General features: G+C 39.3%; 1 protein-coding gene across 1 annotated transcript in view; it reads left to right on the top strand.

Annotated features, from left to right (window-relative positions):
* Positions 1–2663: 2663 nt before the first annotated feature.
* The window catches only part of SPATA16 (spermatogenesis associated 16), a 178305-nt gene continuing 156203 nt past the window's right edge, over positions 2664–24765 (top strand). Inside the window, exon 1 of the mRNA XM_026705681.2 lies at positions 2664–3266. Within this exon, the coding sequence (XP_026561466.1) occupies positions 2664–3266 (603 nt within the window). The remainder of the gene's footprint in view (positions 3267–24765) is intronic.

The following is a 24765-nucleotide window of genomic DNA, read 5'->3' as shown; positions in this document are numbered from 1 at the left end:
CTGAATCAGATGGGTTTCCTCCAAACTTTTTCCCTTCTTTCTTTCCTCTTACCTCCACAAGAAATACTTTAAAACAGGAGGTTTTGTTGCAAGATGTTGTCAGAAGCAACATTCCTCATGATACGAATCCTCTCATCTTGCTGCCAGCCTCAAGAAGCATTAGACACGTCATTTTCAGCAAGAAAAGCATTTTTTTTAAAAAGAGTAACTTAAAAATGATATGGGTCAAATGACAATGACCGAAATGGGGTCATTCTTGTTAACCTAGTTTTGCAATAGAGCCAGGAGTGTCAACCTGACTAAGCCAAGAAGCTTTTTCAATATCGCCCTGCTCTTTAGTGATTTAGAAAAGACTCTGAAGGGGGGGGAAAAAAACCAGCACTGAGATGGAATGAAATAGCAGCAAAAACAGAGCCACGTGCAGCCTGCAGTCTGGAACTGCTTAATCATTTTCAGCTTAGAAAGTTCTCCCACCCTACCCCACCCCTTAGCACCCCTCGAGAATTATACATGTAGGAGCTAAAATTAGGTCCTGGTAAAAGGCAGGAATCTGACAGCCCGATTTTCTTTCTCCACCCTATTTAAAATGGCTTCACTCTTCCGGCATTTCTCTTTTCATTTGGAAAGAACTTGCCATTGCGTTTGTCATTTCTTTTCCTCCTGACCTTTCATTGTCCATTTAACCAAAGGGGGGGGGGAAGGGGGAGGGGGAGAGAATAGAAGGGAAGGGAAGAGAAAGGAAGGGAAAGAAGGAGAGGAAAGGGAAGGGAAGGGAAGGGAAGGGAAGGAAAGGAAAGGAAAGGGAAGGAAAGGAAAGGAAAGGAAAGGAAAGGAAAGGAAAGGAAAGGAAAGGAAAGGAAAGGAAAGGAAAGGAAAGGGGAAAGGAAAGGAAAGGAAAGGAAAGGAAAGGATCTGAATCTGAAGAATTCAAAAAACACACAGATCAGTCAGCTCAATTGCATCCATCAAATAAAGGCACTTTTCAAAGCATGCAAAGCCAATTTGAAAGAAATTGCTGTTTGCAAATCATGCTCTGTATGTGAATGATGTCTGGCCATCTCTGCCTTTCATTTATAATGCAATATGTTCTTTAGGCAAAAGGGGAACATTCTTTTAGATTTAAAAAACCTTTTCTCCCCACTATTTATAACCAGAGTTAATGTTTTCAGCAACCTATCGCTGGCAAGGCAAGTCAATTTATGCAAAACTTTTCATAAGAGAATGGGTATATTACAAAAAAAAAAAAAAACCTAAGGAAGAAAAGAGGTTTTTTTTTAAATTGCTAGTAGTTGCTCCTTAAAAGATGCTGCATATCTGCTTGTTTTTATAAACTGCACTAACCTGCAACTCTGGTTGTTTGAATTGTTACTGGAGGTATGATTATATATGGACAACATCTCATAATTCCATAAATGCAGTTAAGTAAACACGCAATTATACCATTGACAGCTCTGCCAGATAACAATGAAGCATTAGGTCCATGGAAAAGATGACACAATCAAGTGAATTGATATTAGTCTAAACAAGAAATGCATGTCCATCTTTGTATCTACTAAAACTGTAGTGGAAATTAAGCTGCTTAACATAGAATTCGCCTGGAGCTACGGGTTAAAAAGTCATGAATAGGAACTATTATCTAGTCAAAGTCTCTTGTTAGCTTGGAATCCCTTACCAGCTTTTGGGATATAATCACTGTCATGAAGAACAATCAAGAAGTCTATTTATAATGCTAAGGAGGAGAAAGATAGAGATATATCCTTTGACATCAATTCTCAAGGATACTTGCATAGAGCTTTTACTTTGACTTTTCCCTGGTAGTCAGTCTAAGTGTCAGCTATACCTGTCTTGATTGGGCATTTCCTTAAATAAACTCCATTTCTGTCAGCAGGTCTATTTCATGAATAATAAATCATTCATTCAGATTAATTCATGGACTCAGCAATGTTTACTATGCATGCATGACAGTGGTGGGATTCAAAAAATTTTATTACTAACCTGCTTTCCAGCTCCGTTCTCCTGTGCAGGGCAACAAAAAAAAACCCCAGCTGATCATCTGGGAGTCAGGAGGCAGAGATTAGATGGGGTTGGGACCAGTCAGAGGTGGTATTTGCTGGTTCTTTGAACTACTCAACATTTCCACTATCGGTTCTCCAGAACTGGTCAGAACCTGCTGAATACCACCCCTGATGCATGAGTATTTTGCCAATAAGAACCCAAACCAAGCAACATATCCCACATAATAATTTAATAATTTGTTAAATGTACATGCAGCTACTTTGAGCCCATGTCTTTTCATTTAAGAATTAAGTCAGTGCTATTTATACATCCCGCCCATCTGCCAACCCAAAATAAATGGAACTCCAAAGAGCACCTGTAACTTTGGCAGATCATGGACAGGGACAAAACCAGAAGTCAAAATATAATTTGCAAAGCTTTGGAGATATGACACTTATTTGCTGATATACAAAAGACAGTATGATTCTGAAATCCAGGCAACTTTCTTTTTGTTCTTTGTTATAGCTGAATGGCTGCCTTTGAAAGCTGTGGGCTAATTGAACAATATGTTTCCTCTGCACTGCTTTGTTTGCCAAACTCCAAATCGGTAAATCTCTATGCTTCCTTCCTTTTCCCCATTCAGGATTTGTATGTGTAGATTGTGAGTCATGGAGTCAGCAAACAACACACAGTTTGAGAACATCACGAAGGAAGCCTGTCAAAAAGAATATGTCGTTCAGCAGTTGAGAATAGCGGCCCGGCATCAGAATGATAGTCTAGAAGCTTTGCAAGTGGTAAAATTCCCTCTGGAAGCCGAGAGGGCAGAAAATGCCATGGAGAAACTAAAAGCAGGAAGCAACACTGCCAAGGAGAAGCAGTGTAATGATTTAGAGAGGCTGAGCCTTAAACGTAAAATGGAGGGTGATGAGAAGACAGTGATGAGAAAAGAGCCACGCCTGCTGGAACAAGAGAACCTGGTTGCAACCATGTTGCTGTCCCATATCCCCCTGAAGAGCCTTGTAGAAGTAGAAATGAAGTTGATTTACATGGATGAAGAGAACATTTCCTATGAGTTCCTCGAACCTCAGAGTCCCAGCTGCACACAACTCAAGCCCTTGGAGGTTGGAGGCCCAGATAGTCAAGGAACAACAAACATGAGTCTTCAGCCCCAGATGGATAAATGGCTTCAGGTATCCTTGAAGGATGCGAGCACTTGCTACAGACAGAAGAAGTATGCCATGGCAGCTGGGCAGTTCAGGACAGCTCTTGAGGTAGGTAGGACACCTTTAAAGGAAATAAGGGGTGAGGGAAGGCCACACAATACAACCAAGGACAGAAAAGTCAAGGTTCCAAGTAACACCCCCCTACAGATTCAAAACTCGGAAGCAACCATCTTTCTCAAAGCACACATTTATGAGGCAGGTCACATCTGAGGAAACCCAAATCTAAAATCTTCCCTGGTTTCCCCTTAGTAAAAAGTTATATTTTTCTTCCTCCTGCTCCTTCAGATCATCACATGGCCCAATCAGGTCACAGTCCAAAGTTCATCCAGACTTGCTTCCCCCCCTCACACACACACCTAGTGGAAAAGTCCTTGGCTCACAGAGGAAAGAACTTTATTTTGGTTACAAAGCCCTCGTTATCTCTACCTCCCCCACCCCATTCCCATAGCTCTCCCAGCACTGTTGTGGCAGCCCTGAAACTAAAGAAAATGGCTCCAAGGCTGACAGTTTGCCCTTGTGAGATTTTACTGGAATCCTACTGCTAGAATTCTCTAATAGATTCTCAACATCTTTTTTTTTTTTTTATATGGTGGTGACTAAACCGGTGTGCAATACTCCAAGTCTTTCCTTGGAATACTGTCCATTTCATGCTCATTTCTGAGTTTTATTTTACACTAACCAAGGAACCCAGAGCTTCCATTCTTGATGGGGAAGGGAGAAATTGTGAGCTTTGCTTAAATGGCCCTCTAAAAATGAATAAGTGACACTGATCAGATATGCATTAACTGGAAGCTGGAGCTATTGGTATTTACAGGAAAGCCATTGTTATGTTTGGTCCTGATTTCTTCAATGCTCCCAATTTGATTTAATTATCCTGGAAATCCCTTCTATCATAACAACATAACTCCTACTGTGCTGAGGCTTGTCATAATCTCATAATGGCCCAGAGTTTAGGCTTAATCGGATTTCCGTTTCCCTGTCCTATTTCTACAACATTGCTATAAAAACTGACAGAATCACACACAAACAAAGCAATCATTGTTTAAGCATCTTTATCTATTCTCTTCCTGCTTGTCTCTATACTCTATCATCTCAAATACATAAACACAGAAAGACACATTTACGCATAATGAAAAACATCAGAAATTGGATTACCAGTGCTGGGAACAAGGTATGATAAACTGTTTGCTCTTGTGGTAGACTCAGTGAAAGCATGGAGCTCTTTCCTCATTAGAGATGGACTAATTGAAGTTGTTGGGCTGCAAAGCTGAGCAACTCACAGCATTTTCTATACGGATGATCCTCAGGTTATGACCACAGTGGAGCCCAAAATTTCAGATGCTAAGGAAGACAGTTGTTCAGTGAAATTTGACACATTTTACGAACTTTCCTCGTCACAGTTGTTAAGTGAATAACTACAGCTGTTAAGTTGGTAACACAACTGTTAAGTCAATCTGGCTTTCCCATTGACTTTGCTTGTCAGGAAGTCACTAAAGAGGATCGCATGACCCCAAGACAACCATCATAAATATGAGCCAGTTGCTAGGCATCTGAATTTTGACTGTGTGATTGTGGGGATGTTATAACAGTTGTAAGTGTGAAAATAGTTCCCATAAGTTACTTTTTTCAGTGCTGTTCTAACTTCGGACTAAATGAATGGTTGTAAATTAAGGATCGTGGAATATATGCAGTATATGTCTTCTGCTCTACCCATAATATGGAACAAAGGGCAATTCAGATCAAGCTTAAGCAGCTGGCATCCTTGAGTCAAAGCAGAACCTAATAAAGTTCAACACTCTCTGCCCCGTACAAACAAAACTTTTCTTCTAGTGCAGGGGTCTGCAACTTTAAACACTCAAAGAGCCATTTGGACCTGTTTCCTACAGAAAAGAAAATATTGGGAGCCACCGGGAACTGGTGTGACTGGGTGGGCATGGCCAACTCATCACTCACTCCCACCCAGTCACCTCCTCTGGAATATGGAGCGAGTCTCCATCTCCCGCCATTACCTTTACCTTCTCAAGCCAGGCAAGGAAAGACAGGGAGGGGAAGGGCCAGACAGTGGTGGGATCAGCCAACAGGGAGCTCCAGCAGAGGGCCGAAAGAGCCATATATGGCTCCAGAGCTGCAGGTTGTAGACCCCGGTTCTAGTGTGAAAGAAATGTTGCTTTATATTCTGTGTGCCACAGTATGTGGGATGGAAGCAAATCACTTCTAAGACTTAGCCTCCCTTTAAAAAAAAAAGACATTGCCCAATTAGTCCACAGGAAAGCAACGTTTTAAAAACCCTTGTGGCTTCCTCCCCAACAACCCCCCTCCCTGCCCCCAGTATTCTTGAAAGTATTATAGATCCAGGCTCCTGGGAACATGGCATTTTCAGCTGTATGACCTGATTTTTTTTCTCTCAGTTCTAAGGCTCCCAGAGTGGTATCATAAATGATAACAGAGAACCAGAGGAAAGAATTAGAAAAAACCATGGGGATACAGGCAACAAAAAAAAAAAGGTCAAATATTTAGGCATATGGTTAACACCACATAGTAAATCACTCAAAGAGAATAATTATGATAAACTGTTACAGCAAATTAAGAAAGATCTAGAATCTTGGAATAAGTTGCAGCTTTCTTTACTGGGCAGGATTGCCACAATCAAAATGAACATTTTACCAAAACTCCTTTACTTATTCCAGACAATCCCAATAAAATTACCAAAAAAATTTTTTGATGATATAAATAAGGTAACTCTTAAATTTATTTGGCAAGGGAAAAAAGCTAGAATCAGTATTAAGGCCTTACAAGATGCAAAAAGTAGAGGTGGGCTAGCGCTTCCAAACTGGGAATTATATTATTGGGCAGCCAACTTATTATGGTTAAAAGACTGGGTCAATTTACGGAATAAAAGAACTCTAGCCTTGGAAGGGCACGACCTTCAGAGAGGATGGCACGCATTTCTATGGGATGTGGGGAAAACTAAACAGGCGTACTTTCATAGACATCTTATTAGAGATTCACTATTAACTAATTGGAAAAAAATATGTAAAAACATTATTTAAAAATTCGATTTGGCTTTCAACAATGGAGGCAATGGTTCATCCCAACAATTTGGATATAACAAAAACAACTAAATATAAAGATTTATTAGACCCTTTAGGAAAATTAAGAACTCGACAGGACTTACAGGAACAGGGATTTAAAATTGATCAGTGGTTATATATACAAATCCATAGTAGATACAAACAAGATATCAAAGAGTTTGGAATCTATAGCAAATTACAACACTTAGATAAAATCTTATTAGGATCAAATAAAAAGAATATCTCTAAATTTTATAAATATTTATTGGAGGTAGAATTAGAGCAAGAGATAGTGAAAGGGAACATGATAATGTGGAGTAGGAATATTGGAAGAAGCATTACATTAACAGAATGGGAAAAGATCTGGAATGAGAATCATTAAGATTACGAAATCTGCAAGCGTACAAAGAAAATATGTATAAAATGTTATATAGATGGCACTTACCCCCTTCGAGGTTAGCGAAAATGAACCCAAACCCTAGTCCAAAATGTTGGAAATGTAAAAACATAGAGGGAACATACTTTCATATGTGGTGGACCTGTAAAGAAGCCCAGAAATACTGGCAAAAATTAGAAAATGGCTGGAGGAGATAACCAAAGAACAAATTGAATACAAACCAGTGCCCAGTGCTGGAAATTCCCGTTTACCTACAGATCAATTGGTCATTCAGAGAAAATATGTGACTGCGCAGAAATGGACAATTTAACCATAGCTCTTAAAAATAAAGAGTCTTCAGCATTTGATAATAATTGGAATGCGTGGTATAATTGGTTATATCAGAGATAAACTGTTCAATGAGCATAAATAAGCATAAATAACCATAAATAGTGATAAGATGTGTATATTTAAAGTAAGGTAGGAGAATTGGATCTTGTAGACTGTCAAAAAGAATATCTGTCTGGTTTTAACGTATTTTCTTTTTTTCTTCCGTCTCTTTGTTTTTTTTCTCTCTTTTATACTTCTTTTTCTCCTTTTTCGGTCGCAAGACCGAGCGTTTTTTTTTTTTTTCCTCTCTCTTTCTCTTCTTTCTTTCTTCTTTTTCTCTCTCTGTTTCTTATGTAATGTTGTTATGTTATTTTTTTAATTGTAAATTCAATAAAATTTATATATAAAAAATAAATGATAAGTAGGTAGCTCAGCAGACCACAAGCTGCATCAGACCACATTTGATAGTCATCCACCCCAACTTCTTCCTTAAAATGTTTCTTTGGGACTGTTGCCTTGTATCATCTTGAAATTAGAGAACATGGATCTCCAATTAAGGGAAGAAGAAGCTCACTTTTTCTCCAATTTCCGTAAAAATGTAAATCACAGAATGAATGCAACAGTTGTGTTTTGAGAGCCAAAGAAATGGAGCTGTTGGCAAACCCTACAGTTTTGTGAACTGATGCATTGAACATGAATTCGAGCAAACTCTGGGAGACAGTGAAAAGATTAGCTGGTGACATCACCATTGCCCAGGAGATGCCCAAAGGGACTCCTGGTATTTTTCCACTGAAGTGATACCTATTTATCTACTTGCATTTGTATGTTTTCAAACTCCAAGGGTTGTCAGGATCTGGGGCAAATTGACAGGAGCTCATTCCATTACACAGCTTACTCTTGGGTTTCGAACTTTCAAGCTGTCAATTTCTCAATGGTCTTCCATCTCAGCATCCTAATAACATAAGCCATGACAGCCCCACTCTCATCATTTATAGAAAAGGAGAGGAAAATTATGTATGGTCATTTCATTGTCCTCCATTGTTGATTTCTTGGGAAACCACCAATATATATCTTCATTTTCTATAAACTCCCGCTCTTCCCCTTCCTCCACCACATCTTCTGCTGCTCTTCCTTGATTTTCTATTCATGGCCCAGGAGACCCCATTGTAGAAAAGCATGTTCTCAAACCACCCCACACACCACAAACACATTTGTGGTGTTCCTTGCCAATCGTCATTATTCCAGGTATTGTCTTGCTCAGTAGTGCTTCAAATCCATTTTCAATTCTTCTTCCTAATGCAGAATTCCCCAGAGGATCCAAAACAATCTATTTGGTGTGTGCATGTTTATTAACCACAATCATTGTTTGGTGACCAACTTGTAATTAGCTTCTGTGATTTATCCCCAGAGGGAATATTTTCTCAACACCTGGCCCCCTGAAAAATGTCTTTGAAATAGGAGGCTGTATCAGCTCACCTGCACAACTCACATGACACTGAAATGCTTAATCTTTTTTTTCCTCTGTACTCAAATATTGACTATCTTTTAATTCTCTTTTTCTAAGAAGTGGAATAGCTAGAAATCCAAAACAGAAAATCCAGTTGCCTCCTGAAAAAGCATCTTTGGGACTATTTTAAAGTACTTTGGTACTCTTTAACTACATCATAGTTAAATGATAAAATTCACTGCCATCAGGTGTGATTTTGTAGGATGCAGTTATTGGTAGTTACTTGCCTTGATGACTATGTACTAAGTAAGACCAAATCACAGGCTGCATACTTCCCATGTCCTCTATAGGAAGATCAGTGGTTGAGACCCTTGTGCCTTTAATGTGTGAAGTACTAATTCCACTCTAGTTCCAGCTCCTTTTGGACACCTGATTCTGTCCTATTCACTCTGAAGATGATTCAGAAAATGTAGAGCAGATTTAAAGAAAGGCAGCCAGGACAAATGGAAGATTGGTCAACTGAGAAATTGAAGACCGCATGAGATAGTGTAGGATTTTTCTGAACTGATGCCACAATATAAAGGCACAAAAGATCAGTTCAACCTGATAACATTCAGGTTCTTGTGTTCAGGTGGAGGTTGGAGAGATATATTACAGAGGGATGCTGGACTAGGCATGGAGGTTGACCTTAAAGGCTACTTGCTACTCTATCAACCTTTCTGAGTTTCTTAGATATACTGTGTTTCTTATTTTGACTGATTTTAAGCTGCCGCTATTGTACAGTGCTAAGCGATGTGCAGCAATATCTTCAAACACTGTCATGAAACCTAAATGAATAAAAGTGTATCTTTAACATGCTATAGCAATAGCATAATAAAACAGCTGCACATCCTATCCATCATCGCATTTTATATTTATACTAACAGCATTCTGCACTTACCACTCGTGCTATTATCTCATTTGCTCTTTGGAACAACCATGTTTTCACAGGCTCTCTAAATGTCAGGATGAAGGCACCAATCTTGTATCTGACTGCAGCTGTCCCACAGGGAAGGAAGCTCCTGCAGAAAATGCTCATTTCTGAGTTCCCTCCCATCCTATGTCCTGAGCATTTTAGGTATAGATTTATACAACTGACATTATGGCCAACATAGCCTTAAAACTCACAATATAAACAAACATTAAAACATAAGATTCAAAAAAGCAAGAGCAGTCAGGAATTTTTTAAAAAGCATGAAACAATATCTAGAACTACACCGCCTCTGGTCCAATCTAAATATAGTATATAAAAATTTATTTTTTTATTTTATTTTATTTATTTTGATTTGTCAATTGCTTACAAGATAACAGGTATAAGTATATATATATAGTTATGTGTGTGGCTCTGAGGTTTGAGCCTGCTTTGTCAGAGGTTGAGGACTTGGTAAATGAGGAAGGGGAGGATTTGGCTCTGAGGTTTGAGCCTGCTTTGTTAGAGGATTTGGAATTGCCTTCCTTCCCAGGACTTTCCTCCTCAGCAAGATCTTTCTCACTGATTTTACCAGAGAAAAAGCTATGTAGAATTAGGTTAACAACTCTTAATGCCTTTTTGGCTATGAAGTTACAGTGGGCTCTAGCACTTAGATCATTAGAGATGAGTACTCCAAGGTCCTTGACAGAGTTTGGATCATCAACAAGGTCTTGACTATTCAGCTTGTATTTTATTTTCTGATTTTTTTTGCCAATATGTAAGACAGAGCATTTATTTGTTGAGATTTGAAGTTGCCATTTGTTTGACCATTCTGATAGTCAAGATCTTTTTGAAGGGTAGCAGTATTGTCCGTGGTATTGAACAGCTTTACATCATCAGCGAAGAGAACGCAGTTGCTTTTAATATGATCACAGAGGTCATTCATGTAGAGTATGAAGAGAGTTGGTCCTAGAACACTGCCTTGGGGGACACCACTATTGACAGGTACAGAATTTAATAGGACACACCCAGTTTTGACCATTTGTTGTCTGTTTGACAGGAATGCTTCTGTCCACTTATGCAGTTGTCCAGAGATACCATAAGATTTTAGTTTTAGGAATAGTTGGTCATGTACCACTGAATCAAAGGCTTTACAGAAGTCTATGTAGATTGCATCTGTTGCTTTGCCCTGATGGAGTTGTGTAGTCCATATTTTTTTGCAGTGTAAGAGTTGCAGATTACAGAATAGTTTTTTTCTGATACCAATTTGTTTATTAGAGAGTAGGTTGTTTGTCTCTAAGTGGAATATAATGGATTGGTTAATAATTGATTCCATGACTTTGCAGGTGATGCAGCATAAGGAGATTGGTCTGTAATTTTCAACTAGGCTGTGGTGTCCCTTTCTGAAGATAGGGATGACCCTGGCTTGTGACCATGGTTTTGGCAAGGAGCTGGTCCTGAAAGATTTTTCAAAGATTATGCTTAGAGGTTTTGCTATGGCAGTGGATAGCTTTTTTAAGAAGTAGGCACATATTCCATCCGGTCCAATAGATAGAGATAGTTTTAGATTGTGTTGTGCTTTTTCAACATTGTCTTCTGTTAAATCGATATGTATTAGATCATTGTAGTTTTCTGTGGTTCGGCTAGGAAATACTGGGCATGATCCATTGCTGTTTACAAATAGTGAGCCGAAGAATGTGTTGGCTTTAATGGTGTCATCATTGCAGTCTTTACCATTAGGTCCTTTCAGGTGTGGGATGGACCTTGAGTCTTTTAGTTTGTTGTTTACAAAATTGTAAAAAATGTGGGTGAAATTTGTGTGTAGAACGTTTTCCTCTTTTTTTATGTGATAATTGGTGCATTCATTCTTTATCTGGTGGCATAAATTTTTGTATCAGCTTTTGAAATTGGCAACGTGACCAGCTATGTTTTTCCACAGAGTGATCTCTTTTTGGATTGAAGTTTTCTTATTGTTGTTGGTAATCTGTTTTTTGTTTTGTTTTGGGAGTTGTTGTTGGTACATATAGTTTGGTGACTCTTTTGACTTCAAGTAAAAATATGTTGTAATGATCTTCAACAGTATTGCATCCAGTGAATAGAGATTGCCTATCAAGGGATGAGAGATCGTTGTCTATAAGATCATAGTTGCCTTTTTTGAAGTTATAATTGGGGATTATGTCATTGTGATGATTTTTGTGTGAGTGTATGTTGAGACAAAAGTCAATCATATTATGGTCACTGTTAGAAAAGTGTTCTTTAGTTTGTATTCCATAAGTTAAATTCAAACTATATTCAAAATCATACATTGCAATGTCCTACCTGCAAATGAATACTTCAGCTTCAATCATAACAATACAAGAGCACACAATAGATACAAACTCAAGGTTAACCACACCAAACTTGACTGCAGAAAATACGACTTCAGCAACAGAGTGGTCAATGTTTGGAATACTCTACCTGACTCTGTGGTTTCTTCCCCAAACCCCAAAAACTTTAACCTTAGACTGTCTACTATTGGCCTCACCCCCTTCCTAGGAGGCCTGTAGGGGGCGTGCATAAGCACACTAATCGTGCCTACTGTCCCTGTCCTATTGTTTTTTATTTTTCTTAAAAGTATCTATCTCATGCATTCAAAACTATATTTATTCGTATACCTGTATCTTGTAAGCAATTGACAAATCAAATAAATACTAAATACTAAATCTTGAGGAACCCACATGAATTGAAACAAAGAGCCTCTCTGAGGGAGATGGGTAGTTAAGAAATAGGAACTATAAATATAAATAAATAAAAACATCTGAAATCGTCAGTTAAATTGGGCCTCATTCTGGTGTGACACAGAATTTTAGACTAAAGAAACTTTTGTTCTGAATCAGCAGTTTTCTTATGTTTTCATATCAGAAGTGAAGAAATGGATCTTTTGCCCTTATTTACCACAGTTGAATGTTCAAAGCCAGGTAACTCTGCCCCATTGAAATAAACAGACCTTATGTTCACTTACTCATATGAGTGGGAATTGTTAGCAAGATGTCTGGGGTAGCAGATCTCTTGACAGCCAATTAATTATACTGATAAAGATGGCATACAAATTCTAGAAAGGTTTCCTCCTTCCATAAATCTCTTCCAGAATTAAATTTTACACTCTGTTGTCCTGAAAATAATCTCCTCCAGGTCATTAAACAAACAAATGAAGTAAGTTAATGACTGGTGTGTTATTTTAAAACCTAGAAAGAGCTCCAGCTGTATCACCATGCATACCATATCAAGTGCAGTGTTTGTTTCTTGGATGCAATATGAAGTGTGATTAATTCACCAGAGGGCCATAGAGATCTCTCTGCATGAGCCGGATTAATTCCATAACCCACAGATGGCCATTATGGGCTATGCCGAGGTGATGGGGAAATAAACATAAGTGTCAGTCTATTTATTTATTTTAAAAGCTGTAGACTTAATTTTTTTTAAATTTAACTCTTTAAGAATATTCTGATATGCAACGCATAAAATTGCATACATCCAATCTGGAGCTCTGTATGCATTCCAATATCCCTAGGAAAGATAGACGTGACCTTCCCTGTATGACTGCACAAAAAACATTGGAAATAAATAATGGCTGCTAAATCACACAGAGACTAGTTTATTTTCTCAATCTCAGCAACTTTAAGATATATGGATTTCAATTCCTAGAACCCTCCATCAGGCATTGCATTCTCCCATGTTGATTGGGGAATTCTGGGAGTTGACGTCCATACATCTTCAGCAGCCATCACTGAACTACGTTGCAAAAATCTGCAGAAAATAAGAATCGGTAAGTAAGCTTTATCAAGCAATTGTCATTTCTGTATAGAATTCCAGTTTCCATTTGATCTAGAAATCTTGCTAGCTGTGATATAATCAAAACCAAGCTCATCAATATGTTGTAAAAGATAAGGAGAATTGAAGTATTTTGTAGACTCTTCCACCTGGTACTTGGTCCCCTCTGTTCTCCTTTGATATTTGATCTCTGGAAGAGAGACTGGTCACTTCCATAATCTGGTAGATTTCTCGATGATTGGTTCTTCAGAATGGACATGAAGTTAGTCAGGAGGTGGGCTTTGGAGAAAGGTTCATTAATGTTCTATTGGGGACCATACAGGATGGTTCATCGTCAGAGAAAAAACTAGCAAATACAACATTTTAAAAATGTTTAGAATTAGCTTTGGTTACTTTTTTTTTTTAAAAAAATAGTATTTTTAATACCTTATTTTGTGTCATTGTAACCCCTTTGGAGAATGGATGATTGTCCAAATTCTGTGACTCCAGAAGATTAGTTAATGAAGATTATTTGAACATAATCAAAAAAATAATCAATTTGAGTTTAAACAAATTTCCATAGCCACCCATCTCACAAGAAGTGACTCTGGCAGCATACAACAACCAAATAAAAACAATAGTTAAAATACAATTATTATAAAAATATAAAACCAATATTATTAAAAATGGAAATCTTCATATTGACTTCTATCAACCACAAAAAGTTTTAAAGGCAAAGAAAGTTCATTGCCCAAAAAGAATGAAAAGAGAAAAAAAATACCGATTATTTTTCCATACTCAAACACACAAAGATAAGGAAAGCAAGCTAGCAAATACTGGGTGACAATCACTGTGCATTGTATTATTCGTAATATACAATGATTGCTGTGAAGTTTTTGCCAGCTTAGTTTGCACTTTCTTGCTATTGTGAATGAGATTTGAAGAATTAATGGGTGCTGAAATCTTAACCCTCAATATGACAAAGTATTTTTTTTGTCAATCAAGAAAAATAATTCCCTATGCTTTCAGTGGGAGCAATGTCCTTTGAGCTCTGAGATTGCATAGGATTGGAATCTACAGGAGAGGAGAGAATATGAGAGCTATAGATGAAAATAAAATATGTCATAGAGAACAATGGATGGTGCTTCAATGCTTTTTTCATCTCAGTGTAGTTCACTAATATTCTTTTTGATTGCAGTGACCATGGAACCTATGGTTTTAAATTCACATCAAGGATGCCATTTGATGCTTTAAAATGTACTGGAATTAACTTGATTTTTCACTGGTGGGATGAAAGATCTAAAAAACGTGGAAATTGGACTTGGTATTCCTTTAAAAAGAAATAGAAATATCATCAGAATCCCAGCAGCATTGTTTTTATGTACAGGGAGTCCTTGACGTATGACCAAATTTAGTCCAAAATTACCATTGCGAGACAGTTATGTGAGTTTGATCCATTTTACAACATTTCTTGGCATGTGTCATGCCTCTGTTAGAGACTGACTCTGAGGGAGAGGAGAAACAGCCAACAGGGAGTGGAAGTGTGGTTCTGGAGGTTGTGGAGGAGGCTGGCTGAGCAGTCAGAGGAAGACCCAGGCCCATCCCCTCTCTATCCTAGGGCAGGCAGGGAGGAGAGGATAAGGGAGAGACATAATGGCATGGTCCATGGGGGAGGAAAGGGCCTTGATCCCCTTCACGGGCTGCAGAACTGGTTAAAAGGACAGACATGTGTATGGGCCAGTGTTGGAAACAAAGCATGGAAATATCTCTAGTCTGTCCTTCTTCTCTGAGTTTGGTGTCCTTCCCAGTGTGTGTTCTGATATCTGTGGACATCTTCAAGCACTTATCTTGCCTGGTTCCCTTAATTGCTTCAGTATGGTCTGTGTTGTTTTTAGTCTTTATAATTTATAGGCATTTTTAGTTTAAACAGCATTTCCTCCTTTTTGTAACTGCTTGTGGGGGAGTTTTTTTGTCTCCAGTCAAGGATATTTGGAGGTTTGAAGCAAAGTGAAGGAATAAAAGGGGCTTCAGCTGTTTTTACTTTGTATCCCACCCTAGGTCATCTCAGCATGGTTGTTAAATGAATCACGCCGGTTGTTTAGTGACATGGTTAAGTAAATGTGGCTTCCCCATTGACTTTGCTTGTCAGAAGGTTGCAAAAGGAGATCACATGACCCCAGGACCCTGCAACTGTCATAAGTACATGGCAGTTGCCAGGCATTCAAATTGTGATCACGTGACCATGGGGGATGCTGCAATGGTCATAAGTGTGAAAACTGGTCATAAATCATTTTTTCTTAAAATAGTCACTTAATGAACTGTTGTATGTTGTATTCACATAGGGATGTCACATATGTGAATTCCATAATAGCGTGAACTCATTCCAAACCAGATACCTTTCCTATAGAAAGACTTCTTCTCTTCATCCCGCCCTTTCAGGAAGATTACAGAATTGGACAAACATGATTTTCCATCAACAGAAGTTGAGGTCTCAGTTTGAATAGTTACAGCCAGGGGTGGGCTTCTACAGATTTGTCCGGGTTCAGGCAGACCCATTGCTAATGTTATGGAAGGTTTAGTGAACTGCCAAATCCCACCCTTGGCTGACCCCATCCACACTGCTCCTCCCCTCCCCACTCTTCCCAGGAGTCTCCACATGGCCCATTTTGGATGCGAGATAAGTGCAGGGCCCACACAGAGGCTCAGGGAGGGTAGGGAAATGGGCTCCCGGAAGTTGCAGAAATGTGTCTATTTCTGGCCTCCAGGGGGCCTCCGGAGCCCAGGGGAGGCAATTTTTGCCTTCCCAGAGGCTTGAGGAAAGCCTCTGGAGTCTGGGGAGGGCAAAAAATGGGCCTACTGGAAGTTCTGGATGTCTGGAAACGGGCCTGCTTCCAGCCTCCAGAGGGCCTCCGGAGCCCGGGGAAGCAATTTTCGCCCTCCCAGAGGTTTGAGAAAAGCCTCCGGAGCCTAGGGAAGGCGAAAATGCCCCTCTCACCATAGTGCAGGAGACTGACTAGGCCACACCACTATGGCCACATCCACCCAGCAACCAGGTAGAGAACCCATTGCTGAAATTTTTGAAGCCCACCCCTGGTTACATCCTTCCCACTGTTAGGTAACATTACTCAAACATGTTCTGTTGGCATTTTTACTTATTGTGCCAACTCAATTCAAGATCTAGTTTTTTTGTATTATAAAAAATGGTAGGGTTTTTTTCCACTTCTCTTTCCACTTAACAAAGAACTGGGGGTGGAGGGTGGAGCGGAAGATCCTTTCCTTTTTCCTTTTGTGAATATTTTAAAAATGTACAGGAAGGATGATAATTTTGTCAAAATTAGGGTGGGAAATCTGACGGAGAAACTTGCATTTTGTTGTTAGAACCCGCCTATTTTCCCGCATCCTGCAAGCCTGTAACATAAAACTTTGCCCATAAAACAGAATATAATTCCAAAGCTACCTATTTTAAAAGAGAAAGAGCAGTGAAATTATTCTTTAACATTGTTGGACTATCATGGCATTATAGATGGCAGTGCCAGGGAACTGATTTTTCACACATACCCCACTTCCTTCGCTGCTTTATACTTTTTTTCTATTGCAGCAGATTTATTTTTAAAAATAATTATAATGATATATTCCGCCACCCACACAACACTAATAGCAAAAATGTCAGAAAAATTCATCTCTTTGCCATCCTCTATAATTTAGGGAGCAGGTTATTTGGTTATTTGGTTAGGACACCCAAAGTCCTTTTTTGGCCCATTGTCCTGACGTGGACCATTGGATATGTGTCTGGTTCTGAAATTGCCAATTTTAACTGTTTTTTTCCCACTCTCTCCCTTTGTAGATGGGGGTATATTTTCTTGAAAGAACACTTATGAATCTTTGCAACACATGTTCCAAGGCACAGAAATTCTCCAATAAAGAAGGGGAAAAACAGACCCAAACAGATTATTTTATAATTATGCTTAATTGCTTCCTCTGTACATTTGGTTATTTTATCCAGAGTTGAAATTCTAAAACGTGTCCCTGCTGCTCTAAAAAGCCATTAAATGAATAATTGCACATTTTCTCACAATGTGTCATTTACATTTCACATAAACACTACAGCAATCAACATTTGACTGTCTGATGTCCAATCAAGACAAAAAAAGAGGATTGTTGCGAAAATCTAACCCTTACATTTTTTTTTATTGTACAGTCATTGTGGAATTGCAGTTATCTCTTGGAACAGAGTTTCCTAATATCATGACCTAACTAAGTTTCATTTAGTGCATCTATTGAGGTAAAACCATGTTAATAAACAGTATTTCTCAAATGTAAATTGTATCTTCTACTTCAGGATAGTCTCTGTAACAGTTTCTAAAAGAATATTACCATATCCATGAATAATTTGTCCTATTTGATGAAACAGTAAGAAGCACTGTATATTTTCTGTTGCAGCTGAAAATATTGAATGGCATCTCAATCAATGGGTTTGTAAAACAGGTGCTTGCACTATGCACCAAACAATAAACAGTCCCACCAAAATTCATCCTAATGATCCCCTAATGTTATCTTTGTAGCTAAATTATGGTTCAAAGTATGCCATGCAATGTCATAAAACTAAACAGACTAACTTGAGTGTCAATTAATCAAGAATGAATGCATAGTCATCATCATCCCAGTAAGCACTGCTAGGGCTAATGTGTAGTCAGTGGCAAGAAATAAGGGTAGAAGGACCATCGGAGCTGTAAGAAGGCATGATCTAAGCCACAATTCATGATATAAAAACAACAGTTACAGTAAGCATAGTGGGCCTTAGGTAAACTTGGATACTTAGACTCAGAAGTACAAAGGAATGACTGCAATGCAGTCTATGTGGGAGTGCCCTTAAGGACCACCCAAAAACTGAAGTTCATGCAAAATGCAAAAACTGGGGTAATACAATATTGGCACCTAACATTAATATTTCAGGAGTTGTATTGGTTGTCAATCCTACATGGTTCTGTCTTTAGCTATCTCCAAGCTGACTGCCTTAAACAGCAGGAGTAACAGGGTTGGGATTCTACCGGTTTAGCTCCAAAGATCACCTAGGAGCAAACTGGTTCACTCCGACGATCAGCTGCTGGGCCCACCTGCCCACCCTGCCTCCATACTGACCTTTATTTCCCGCTTTGGAACCTCAGCTGCATCGCACGGCACAGTGGATTGCCACGAGACACAGGGAGAGTGCAGGAGTGCAGGACAAGGTCAGTAGGAAAGCCTCTGTGTGCACGCAAAGCACATGCTTGATGCCCATGTGCGGAAAGTACACCCAAGCAACCCTCACTGAACCGGTGGTAAAACATTTTGAATCCCACCACTGAGGAGTAAGGCCAACTCATGACCTAAATATATCCCAACGATGATGCCTCTTGATTCTTTCATTGCTTAACTGACAATACAGTAACACCCGTAAAGTGCTGAAGATGAAATAAGGTATTAAAAATAGTTTCTTTAAAAAATATATAGTTTTTGTCAGAGAAATACTTTAATAGCTGACCAGTTGCTATAAGGTTGTAAGCCAAGATGATGAATTGAGGATGAGTCAGCATGTGTATTACCACTTTAAGAAGCTGTCTATATAAGGGAGGCCATGAAAGGGTGTCTCTTCCTCCTCGTGTTCTATCTCCATTGTAGTTCTCTGTGCAGAGTAATGAAGATTGCTTGCTTGCCTGGTATGTGCCTATCACATGTATGTACTGTATGTATATAGCAGTCTTCTATATAAACTACTGTTAGACAAAGCCTCTATGTGCTGTGTTGTGCTCCTGGGTTGTCTCACAATAGTAGTCATACTGCAAACACTTCTAAGCCATCTGTAGGCCATCTCTACTTCTAAACTATCTCCATTACAATGGAGAAATTTCTATGGAGTTTCTCACTCATCCAGGTCATGGTTGTCCCAAAGGTGCTTTTTCAAAAAAACAACAGGATTTTGTTTTTCCTTGAAGACATTTTGCTTCTCATCCAAAATGTTTCTTCAGTTCTAACTGAATGGTGGAGGATGGAGGATTTATATTCCTTGCAGACATCTGGTCATTAGCACTCTTTCTGAGAGTTGTTGAGATTACCTGAAGGTTTATCTGTGCCTTCAGGGTCACCTGAATAGCACAAATGGGTTTGGAGCCTTCTTGGAACTGCTGAAAGGGCTGAAAGGACCACTTCACAAAGCTGACACCAGTCTTGCAAGTCTGAAAGTATATTTGCCCCCCTCCCCATCACCTTTACTGCCCAAGAAACTAGGGAAAGTCCTGTTTGAGACATTTACCATGCCCACATTTGTGGATTAAGCTGCCTCTGGCCAAGCATTGCTTGGGCTGCAGCTCTGTTCAGTTTCCCAGGGTGATTGCCACATACTATCACACACTGTTTGTCACATTTGGCAGCACCAAGCAGTTTCTGAGTGCTTTTAGTGATATGGCTCGCCACGTGGGTCTACTGATCCTAACATGCAGTGTTATATGCTTCCCCTGCTTGTTTTCAAACACTGATCTTGATCCTGCTTCCAAATCTACATCATTTCTTCAAACCGTATCCTTACGCTTTCTGCAATTTCCTACTTTTTTGAATAGGGGATGGGAGGGTGGAAGAGTTGTATCCAAATTACCATATTGCTACTACTGCTTTGTTGTAGTGGTTGTCTTCTTTGGGTCACCATTTGCTGCTGATCATATGTCAAGCAATACCTGTTACAACCTTTATAGTGTACAGGTTATGGTGTTTGCATCATCAACAAAAATGATGCCATTACATATTTACAATTTTACAAGCAATTGCATATTTATGAAGTCTGATGCAAACATGATATGTTTGTTGTCATTATTCATTATTCTAAAGTTTTTCTCATGAGCTTTAAAAATTGCTTAACCAGGTCCAATTATTCCAAGTTTACATGCTTTAAGTTATTAAAGAATTGGAGGGCAGATTTTTTTTCTCTCTAGGAAAATAAAAATTAAAGCCACACTCAAAGTGGTAAACTCACCAGCATTCATATTGGCCACTAGGGGAAGTTATAGAAATAATAGCAAATAAATTCAGTTCTCATAGCTGCCTAAAGAGATTCCTCCCCCCACATTTTTTGTAAATTAACTGTCCTTTGGAGACCCTAAGGAGAAAGTCAGAAATTTCATGGACTGACTGGGGGAAAAAATTCTGTCTGCACAGAGGACAGAAGTGCTCTTCCAGCAGGGAGAATGGAGAATTGTTATTAAAGCTTTTTACTCACATTTAGGTGATTCACATGGAAACATGCCATAAGGACAAGGTAACAGCTGTTAGCAGAGACATTTGTCATTTCACAGTGTCAAAGGATGCACAATGGCAGGTGTAGGGGGGAAAGAGAAAAGCTGTTGCGAAAGAGAATGAAAGGTGTGGGAGGACATGCAGAGGTTTTGAGCTCTGTTAAGGCTGGGGGGCTTTCTCTGTTGTTTGATTGTTTGCTCATAATGCATTTGAGATTACTAGTTTTCTGCTGCTAAGTAATGACAACAGCTTTTGAGAACAAAGCTCCCCATATAAGTGGCAGAGAAGAAGCAGAATGAGCTGGCGAGAGTCTTGCATCAGTTTGATATTCTGAAACAGCAAACAATAGTCAGCCATTCCACGGTGTGGAAGTCATTCCAGGATGGATATAGCAGGCAGTTATTGTTTCACAGGGAAATTGTTTCGGTGTCCTGGCATTGATTCAGTGTTCAATTGCATGTGGAGAATGGTATCTGTTAGGGCTATGCAGAAAGTGGGACAAGTTGTTCCATAAGCAAAGAACTCTCTTCATCTTCTAGGAGAAACATCTCCCTAGAGTTCTTCGGTGATGGAGATCAGAACATGCTTTCCCTAAGCAGAATGTCTATTATGGTAACAGCGGTGGCCAAACCAAAACCCTCAAAGAGACAAGAAGACAACCCCATAATATAGAGTTGTGCAAATTAGAACATAATATGATTGCACGTAATACAGTGGTGGGATTTCAAATAGTTTCTTACCGGTTCTATGAGAGCGTGCACAAGACTCACAGGTCACCATTGGTGTCAGCTGGTCAGCAGAGCTGATTTTTTGCTCAGCTGAGGCATGGCAATCCACTCTGCTTCACTTATCAGCTGAGCTAAAAAACAAGGGAATATAGGACAGGGAACAGCGGAGGCAGGAGGGTGGGCCCAGCCAGAGGTTGTATTTGCCAGTTCTCCAAACTACTCAAAATTTCCACTACCTGTATGCCAGAAATGGTTCGAGCCAGCTGAATACCACTTAAACAAAGGCTGAGCTTTTTGAATAAAATTGCTGTTGCTGTATTACTTTCTCTGTTACCTCCCAGTAACAGAGATCTTGTTTCCCAATGAGGTTCTTCTCTCTTTATCAATATTCCTAAATGATTCTTTGGTTTTGCAGACAGTTTACATTCTCTGAGAAAGTAGATTGAGAACATGGATTAGAGAAGGGAGTCACTTTAGTTGCCTGAGCTAACACAAACTTTCTCCTTCCAACTGTGACAGACTGCTGGTGTTCATGGGTTTGACATGGACACATTGAGGCCTTAAAATACAATAGAATAACAAAGTTGAAAGGGACATTGTAGGTCATCTAGTCCAACCCACTGCTCAAGCAGGAGACCCTATAGCATTTCTGACAGATGTCAGTCTCTTCTTGAAAGCTTCCAATGGTGAAGCTCCCACAACTTCTGAAGGCAAGTTGTTCAATTGATTGATTGTTCTCACTATCAGAAGAAAATGTCTCATTTTTAGGTTGAATCTCATTCTAGCCTTGTATATGTGTATGGTAGAAAATACTTTTGTTAGGATGAAAGGAGCAGAAATGCCACAGTGGCGCAGTGGTTAGAATGAGGTATTGCAGGCTACTTCTGCTGATTGCTGGCTGCCTGCAATTTGGCAGTTTGAATCTCACCAGGCTCAAGGTTGTCCCAGCCTTCCATCCTTCCAAGATCGGTAAAATGAGGACCCAGACAGTTGGGGGCAATATGTTGACTCTGTAAACTGCTTAGAGAGAGCTGTAAAGCACTGTGAAGTGGTATATAAGTGTAAGTGCTAAGTGATATTTGTGTGGGCATACTTCTCCAGAAGATACTACATGGTTTACCAAGATGATGTATCTTTGAGTAGTTGCTTTGTGCCAGGTACTTTGTCTTGCTCAATCAAAGCACATTTTAAGAGGTAGAACTTATCATCAACAATCAAATCATGGCTTGTTTACTCCACTGGACTTGTGAAAAGAATTGCCCTTTCTCCAAGCTACATGAATGCAGGCAGATGGGACATGAGTCAAGCTGCTGTGGAAAGGAGGTTAATCCATTTATTTCCCAATAACCAAAAAGTTCTCTCTCTCTCTCTCTCTCTCTCTCCCCCCGTCCCCCATGTTTGTTCTAGTCTAGTGCATGACTCTGCCCAAAGATCAATCTTAATTGTCCTTCCTAGCTTGTCCTTTGTTGTGTAGATGGTGTTTGGGCCACCTATTTGTGAGCACGGGGAGCTGTGACTGAACAGGTTCTTTGTTTGGTTAATTACTGTTGCCCAGGTATTCCGTTTTGGTTCTTGGTTTTACTATTGCCAGTTGATAACTTAAGGGTAGGTATAGTTCAGCAATCTATTGTTGCAATGCATCTCCCATAGTTTACAATCTATGGATTTGTGTTAATGGTTAAGGAGCAGCTGAGACAGTGATAGAAATAAAGTTAATTTGGAATAAAGAACCTCCTCTGTTTATTATTGATTATTAAAATAAAATACTTTCCACTACTCCATGGAATCTTAATACTGCTGCTCGCTATTGGTCACCGGAGGACACTGCTTCCTCCTTCTTGGGTTACTCCCATTTGAATGGAGATGAATAGGTGTGGCAGACAACTATTTATCTTCTGGGCAGACAGATTGTTTTAGCCTGTGAGAGAATTTTTTTTGCCAGGGCTGCCAGCATTCCTAATAAAGGAATCTTTTGAGTTCACATCAGAGGGTCTGTTATGTTTGGGGAACTGGGTCAGAACAATAAGTTTGTTTTTATCTCAGTTTTAGCTGATCGGCTGAGACCTTTCTTCTTTAATAGTTGACGGAGTGTTTGTTGGTTCTTACAGAAAGCTACCGACTCACAGGCCTGCAATGACCTGGTACTTTTCACAGTGAAAATCATCCCCATTCCATCCTTATCCCATTTTAAATGTGACAGTAGCAGTGAATAACTCATTTCTCAGAAACTTTACTTTGGTGTCATGCATAGCTAGCTGCAGTAATGGGCAAGAGCACACAGAAATTCAGTCTCAGACCTACTAAAGAGAGGAATAATGCATCATTGGCACACAGAAGAACAGAAATAGGTTCTCCGAACAGAAATAGCCCAGTGGGGTGGGTGGAAAAGGGTGAAATGTGGATTTTGTCAGAAAGTGAACCAGAAAATGAAATTAAAAGATCAGAACAGAAAAGGGGAAAAAAATAATAACAAAATGTGGCCCTGTCAATACAGGGAGTCCTCAACTTCCAAACACAATTGAGCCCAAAATTTATGTTGCTAAGTGAAACAGCTGTCAAGTTGTTTTGCTCCATTTTGCTGCATTTTACAACTTTCTTGCCACTGTTGTTAAGCAAGCCACTGCAGCTGTTGAATTAGTCACAGGGTCTTTAAGTGAATCTGGTTTCCCCCATTGACTTTGCTTATCAGAAGGTCTCAAAAGGTGATCACATGACACCGGGACACTGCAATCGTCATAAATATGAGCCAGATGCCAAGTGGCTGAATTTTGATCACGTGACCAGGGGAGGCAGCAATGGTCATAAGTGTGAAAAACAGTCATACGTCACTTTTTCAGTGTCACTGTAACTTTGAATGGTCACTCAAGGGACTGTTGTAAGTCAAGGACTACCTGTATACGTTATGGCTGTTTTCACCCATAATTTCAGCAGCAGAAAAATACATTAGCTGATAACAGACACGATCAGCTTCACCCAGAGTCTGCTTCTAGGGACTACATGAAAAACTAAGTCAATAAAAGCAACTCACTGTAAATCCTGCACAAGTGATTGATGTATTTTAATATTCGATAGGGAAGGAAAGGCACTGAATGAGTGTTAACCTTGCCACCCTGAACCCATCTTACTTCTTTGCCAGGATGTTATCCTGTATCCCTCAATCAGTGAGATTTCCACAGAAGTGACAGGGAGAGGTTTTTTTCCCCCACTCGTGCCATCACTCTGCCGAACATCTAATTCTCACAGTACTTTCTTATGTCTAAATATATTTACTCATGTTGTAGGGCTGTAGTATTATTATTATCCTTCCCTTGTTCTGTTCTGTTCTGTTCTATTTTCTATTCAATTCCATTCTAGTCTAGTCCAGTCTATTCTAGTCTACTCTATTCCTAATTATGCTCAGCAGGATGAAGGTAATTATGAAGGTAATTGAATCTTCCCTTTCATCCTAGGCATATTGGATATTTATAAAATAAACTTCCAGTCTTTGGGGATCTTGATTTGGGAATAACTATAAGTGAGGAAATCCTTTAGTATTTATGCTACAATCAAATTACATATTAACAGATAATTAGAGTTGGAAGGGATCTTGTAGGT

The sequence above is a fragment of the Pseudonaja textilis genome, chromosome 4, assembly GCF_049901715.1.
Source record: "Pseudonaja textilis isolate UNSWEBS1 chromosome 4, rPseTex1.2, whole genome shotgun sequence".
NCBI lineage: Eukaryota > Metazoa > Chordata > Lepidosauria > Squamata > Elapidae > Pseudonaja > Pseudonaja textilis.
Note: the sequence above shows the minus strand (reverse complement) of the source record. Positions and strands in the feature narration are given on the sequence as shown.